This window comes from Pongo pygmaeus, chromosome 8 (assembly GCF_028885625.2).
Source record: "Pongo pygmaeus isolate AG05252 chromosome 8, NHGRI_mPonPyg2-v2.0_pri, whole genome shotgun sequence".
NCBI classification, from domain to species: Eukaryota; Metazoa; Chordata; class Mammalia; order Primates; family Hominidae; genus Pongo; species Pongo pygmaeus.
The window spans coordinates 737,800-744,543 of NC_072381.2; the positions used below are offsets into that span (position 1 = coordinate 737,800).

At 43.7% G+C, this 6,744-nt stretch overlaps 1 protein-coding gene across 1 annotated transcript; it reads right to left on the bottom strand.

Annotated features, from left to right (window-relative positions):
* Positions 1-760: 760 nt before the first annotated feature.
* On the bottom strand, positions 761-1,368 carry LOC129006623 (large ribosomal subunit protein uL22-like). The gene has a single exon (XM_054436516.2). The coding sequence runs from the start codon at positions 1,362-1,364 to the stop codon at positions 810-812; it is 555 nt and encodes a 184-aa protein (XP_054292491.1). The 5' UTR covers positions 1,365-1,368; the 3' UTR covers positions 761-809.
* Between the last annotated feature and the right edge of the window lie 5,376 nt (positions 1,369-6,744).

Sequence of the window (6,744 nt, forward strand, 5' to 3'; positions counted from 1 at the left end):
TAAATAATAATAATAATAATGAAAGATGCCTGGATCTGTATTCACCACGCATGGCAACTACCCCTAAACAACTCCATCACTGAGCGGCCGACACAGCCACCGCATTTGCCCATGGTTCTGTGGTTGGCGTTTGAGCTGCTCCAGGCTGCTGAGCAGTTCTGCTGGTCACTTGTGCCCTTCGGACCTCTGGGGCACAGGTGTGGCTGGTTGGTCCCCATGACCTGGTTCATGTGTCTGGAGTTAGTCTGGCTGTCGGGTGAGCCCATGAGCCTGCAGAATTCTAGCCCGGCTCTTCCACCAGGCCTGGACTCCAGAAGGCCCGTTTGCTACTGTGGCCTGGGCGTGTCACGATGTGGGTCACCCACTGGGCCTGGGAAAGCAGCTCCCCACTGGCCCTCCCCATGCCACCGTACCCTCCCCGACACTCCCTGTGCTGCCGTGCCCTTCCTGAAGACGCCTTCTCCACTGCACACAGAGGGGTTGTGACATGCTGCCCTGACTAGAACAAAATGCTTCACTGCAGTTTTCTAGAATTTGTCATAAAACATGTCTCAGGCTATGATTTCTGCAGCATGAGTGGCAGGACCAGGACACACGCAGCTGCAGGGCACACCTGCCGGTCATCTGGCTGCTCTGCTGTGCACCTGGTTCTGCGGGCCATCCTGGGAAGAGCTCCTACAGTGCCTGTGTCTCTGTGGAAAACCCTAAAAATCAGCAAGTCAGACACTCCTAAGCCAGCTCTGAGGCTGCCAGTGAGAACTTCTTTTTTATTTTTTTTCCTTTTAATTACATTTATTTTAATGCTGAATTTACTCCCGTGCCATAAGTTTTTGTTTCTTCAGTTTCTTCTGGGATATCTTTTTCTTCTGGGCAACCTCCTCTTCTGGTTTAGGAACAATCTGTTCCTTTTCAGTAAGGATCATCTCAATGTGGCAGGGAGAGCTCATGTATGGGTTAATCTGATCATGAGCTCTGTAGGTCCGGCAGCGCATCTTAGGTGCTTTGTTCACTTGGATATGCTCAATGACCAGAGAATCTACATCTAAACCCTTAAGTTCAGCATTACTCTCTGCGTTTTTCAGCATATGCAGCAAAAATTCCGCACTCTTTTTGGGCCACCGACCTTGTGTCCAGCCCCACTGCTTGGCCTGTGCACACCTCCCAACTCCACCTCTGTAACGTCGGAATGGTACGCACTGTTTCTGTAAAGTGACATCTTTAAGATACTTCGTGGCTTTTCGTATATGCATACCCTTGATGGCCTGAGCAGTTTCATGAGTGTTCTTAAAGTGAACACAAAGATTGGAACGTCTTGATTTGCATGACTTCGTGCGGTTCTCCAGGTCAAGTGAATAGCGACCCATTTTCACAGATTATCTCAGCCTGCTTAGGGAAAGAGGAGCCAGTGAGAACTTCTGATTGCTTTGCATACCCACCAGCTGATGGCAAGCAGAAACATTCCTGATGCCACCGTGTGCCCGACGACCCGAGGGAGGGCTGTACAGCGCACACGGGCTGTGGAAACCAGGCCCCCTCAGCAAGGAGCTTCCACTTGTCTGGGGTTTGAAGCTAACAGCTAGGACGATCGTGGACCCCTAGCAGATCACACTGTGGGGACTGCTGCAGGCCAGAGGGGCTGCCAGAACGAGACAACGTGACCATGCCTTCCGGGGCTGCAGCATCAGTGAGGGCACACATGCCTCACGGGACCCTCTGCCCTGGGCTTCAGCAACAGCTTTTCCTTAGACTCGGCGGTGTGGCTGCATTGCTGACGTGCCCTCTCCCCTCTTTGCCAGCATCTTCTGGAGTCCCCTCTGCCGTCCATCACGACTGCACAAGCATTGACACCAGGCACTCCCCCCCAGCCTGACCTTCTGTATTTGATCCTGAGAAACCTGGCAGCTGAGTGACACTCAAGGCTGTGTTTGCATGTTCTCCTTTTCCGAAGTCAAATAAAACTCCTGTGTAAAATATTCTTATTTATTTATTTATTTATTTTGAGACGGAGTCTTGCTCTGTTGCCAGGCTGGAATGCAGTGGTGCGATCTTTGCTCACTGCAAGCTCAGCCTCCTGGGTTCAAGCGATGCTCCTGCCTCAGCCTCCCGAGTAGCTGGGACTACAGGTGTGCGCCACCACGCCCGGCTAATGTTTGTATTTTTAGAAGAGATGGGGTTTCACCATGTTGGCCAGGATGTTCTCAATCTCCTGACCTCGTGATCTGCCCGCCGCAGCCTCCCAAAGTGCTGGGATTACAGGCGTGAGTCACCATGCCTGGCCTATTCTTTCTCTGTTAGTAAGTAGAATAGTAGGAGTGGCGGCCTTACTATCAGTTTTTTTTCCCCTCCCTCTTTTTTATTCAATAGCAGCAAACAAGAGATGCATTTGGTCCAGATTTGGCAAATACCTGCATTAATGTGCCATTAAGAGTAAAATTACTCTTTGTAAAATGTCTTACAAGTTTGATAAGAAGCAGTTATGTGATTTAATAGAGACAATTTTTAAAGATTTTTGTGCCTTGTTCTTCAAATAACTTCCCATTGGAAAAGTGGAGAGATTTATTGAGTTTTTTAGGCAATCCTATTTCTTTGTTGGAATCAGAAAATCTAGGCCTCGACCTGTCTCTGCCCTTTTCTGAGAATCAATGTGGAATAAAGATGGTTTATTAACTTATTCCCAGCTCAGAGAGATATAAGGGTGATATTAAAGAAAAAAATGAAGGTCATGTCACAGAAGAAACAAGAAAAATCTACCAAAAGCCATTGTTGTTTCATGGAGCCATAAAAAAATTGTGACATTTGTGTAAGCACAGATTGAATACAATGTAATTAAATACAGCCTAATAGACCCCTACTCAAACTGAGTACAATGTAATTAAATAGAGGCTAACAGATCCCTACTCAAACTGAGTACAATGTAATTAAATAGAGGCTAACAGACCCTTACACAAACTGAGTACAATGTTATTAAATAGGGGCTAACATATCCCTATTCAAACTGAGTACAATGCAATTAAATAGAGCCTAATAGACCCCTACTCAAACTGAGTACGATGTAATTAAATAGAGGCTAACAGACCCTTACACAAACTGAGTACAATGTTATTAAATAGGGGCTAACAGATCCCTACTCAAACTGAGTACAATGTATTAAATAGAGGCCAATAGACCCCTACTCAAACTGAGTACAATGTAATTAAATAGAGGCTAACAGATCCCTACTCAAACTGAGTACAATGTAATTAAATAGAGGCTAACAGACCCTTACACAAACTGAGTACAATGTTATTAAATAGGGGCTAACATATCCCTATTCAAACTGAGTACAATGCAATTAAATAGAGCCTAATAGACCCCTACTCAAACTGAGTACGATGTAATTAAATAGAGGCTAACAGACCCTTACACAAACTGAGTACAATGTTATTAAATAGAGGCTAACAGATTCCTACTCAAACTGAGTACAATGTATTAAATAGAGGCCAGTAGACCCCTACTCAAACTGAGTACAATGTAATTAAATAGAGGCCAATAGACCCCTACTCAAACGTTGTGGGAAACTAGATATTCAAAGGCCTTTCTCCAACTGGGACCTGTGTGCTAACTGGCTTTGTATAGCTTATTTTACCCATTATTAAAGTGAGGGTTATCTATAAACTTTTAACCACATTTTTTTCTGGCTCATGCCTATAATCCCAGCACTCTGGAAGGCTGAGGCAGGAAGACAGCTCAAGGCCAGGAGTTTGAGACCAGCCTGGGCAACATGGTGAGACTCCATTTCTACAAAAAATATAGATTAGCTTGGCGTGGTAGCACGTGCCTGTGGTCTTAGATTCTTGGAGGGCTGAGACAGGAGGATCACTTGAGCCCAGGAGTTTGAGGTTGCAGTGAGCTGAGATTGTGCCACTGCACTTCAGCTTGGGCAACAGAGTGAGACCTTATCTTAAAAAAAAAAAAGAAAAGAAAAGAAAAGAAAAAAAAAGAAAAGGAAATGAAAGGAGGGGAAGAAAAAGAAAAAATAACAGATGTTGGTGAGGTTGCAGAGAGAAGGGAACACTTATATATACACTGTTGGTGGGAATGTAAGTTAATTCAGCCACTGTGGGAAGCAGCTTGGAGATTTCTCAAAGAACTTACAACAGAGCTGCCATTCCAACCAGGAGTCCCATTACCGGTATATATCCAAAAGAAAACAAATATTTCTACCAAAAAGACACCTGCACTCACATGTTAGTGAAGACATGGACTCAACCTAGATACCCATCGGTGGTGGGCAGCATACAGAAAATGGGGTCCATACACACCGCGGAATACTATGCAGCCACGAAAAGAACAAGATCATGTCTTTTATAGGAACATGGATGGAGCTGCAGGTTATTATCCTTAGCAAACGAGCACAGGAACAGAAAAGCAAATACCGCACATTCTCATGTTCATGTGGGAGTAACCACTGAGCACACGTGGACACGAAGATGAGAACCACAGACACTGGAGACACCAGGGGGATAGGGAGGAGGGTGAGGGCTGAAAGCTCACTCTCGGGTACTGTGCACAGTGCCTGGGCGACAGGGTCATTCGTAACCCACACCCCAGCAACATGCAATTTACCTACAGCAACAAACATGCACGCGTACACCCAGACCTAAAAGTTGAAAGGAAAACATTGAAAAATATAGAAATTGGAAATAAATACTATGAAGGATTTATTTATTTGATGGAGATGAACATTTCAAAATGTGGTCTGCTCAAATTTTTAGGATAAATGAAAAGCAAAAAGCTTCCCTCATTGTCTGAAGTCAGCTGTTTATCTCCATTGGCACACACATTTTAGGTAATGAATTTGTTAAATAATGATATATGTACATTTAGAACTTGCACCAATACCAGAAAGTCTCGTTTTTAAAAAAAACAATGTCATCCCAAATTCCACTGATCAGAAATACACACTGTCAACATTTGGTGAATGTTATTCAAGATGTCTCTAGAAAGGAAAATCTCCTCTCTGCTATCTCTGAATACGTGTTCTGCTCCTTCTCTGAAGTCGCTATCCAGGGCGCATTGTCCTCGCGTGGGTCTCACATGCCTTCTCCTTCTCCACCTTTGAGCCACCACTCTCGGCTCCTAGGCGTTTCCCGCTGTCTCTTTCATCATCTCAAGTTCCCTTTTAACTTGACTTTCCAGTCATGTTTATTCTTCCCTTGTCTGTAATTACATTAAATTAACTGGGAAGGTTTTGTTTTGTTGATGCTATTGTTTCCTTAGCTCTCCACTGCTTCCTGTTGTTTTGCCATCTCGTCTTTGAACTGCTGTTTTATTTCATTCATATAATCATATTTTCCACAGCAAGTGGGAAGCCCCAAAGGGAATTTACTTCTGTTCCTTTTGCGATGTTTCTTCTAGACTGGGTTCTTCACATTTTGCTAACCCAGTTCTTTTCCCTCCCTCCTTCCTTCCTTTCTCCCTCCTTCCCACCTGTCATCTTTCCTCCCTTCCTCTCTCCCTCCTTTCTTCCTTCGTTCTTCCTTCTCTTTCTCTCCCTCCCCACTCCCTCCCTCTTCCTCCCTCGTGCTTGTGCTCGTGGGCAGTCGGCAGCTTGGTTTGCTCTGATGTCCTGCGGCTGAATTCTCTCCCAATCCCACCTGAGACCAGTTTTTCTTCCATGAGGAGGGAGACTGGGAGTTGTTTTTATATCCCAAAGGTACTGTATGTCTGAGGGTGAGTGTGTGCGAACGTGTGAGTGTTTGAATGTGAGTGTGCATGTTTTGTGTTTGTGTGTGTACATGTGTGTTTGTGAGAGTGTGTGGGTGTGAGTGTGTGTGAAAGAAGTCATGTCATACACTCATGTCTAAGTGTGTGAGTTCAGTGTGAGTGTAAGTGTGTGTGTACATGTGTTTCTGAGTGTGCAGTGAGGTGGGACAGGGAGGAGTGTAAGAACTCAATTCCATCTATAATAGCCACAAAAACAATATAGTACCTAGGAATATGTTTAATCAAAGAGATGAAAGATCTCTACAAGAAGAGCTACAAAACACGATGAAAGAAATTGTAGATGACACAAAAAAACATGGAAAAGCATCCCATGCTCATGAATTGGAAGAATAAATATCATTGAAATGACCATACTGCCTGGAGCAATCTACAGATTCAATGCAATCCCTATCAAAGTACCAATGTCATTTCTCACAGAATTAGAAAAAACAATCCTAAAGTTCATATGGAACCAAAAAAGAGCCTGAATAGCCAAAGCATTCCTCCTGAGCAAAAAGAACCAATCCAGATGCATCATATTGCCTGACTTTAAATTATACTACAAGTCTATAGTAACAACAGCATGGTACTGGTACAAAAACAGACACATAGATCAATGGAATAGAATAGAGAGCCCAGAATAAAGCCACATACCTACAACTGATCTTCAACAAAGCTGACAAAAATAAACAATGAGAAAAGGACATCCTATTCAATAAATGGTGCTGGGAAAATTGGCTGTAAATATCCAGAAGAATAAAACTGGACTCCTATCTCTCATCATATACAAAAATTATCTCAAGATGGATGAAAGACTTAAATTTGCAGGAAAAGAAATCATCAGCCAAGTGAACAGACAAGAAATAGAATGGTAGAAAATATTTACAAATTATGCCTCCAACAAAGGACTAATATCAGAAATGACAAGGAACTCAAACAACAACAAGAAAAAACAAACCCCATTACAAATGGGGCAAAGGGCATGAACAGACATTTCTC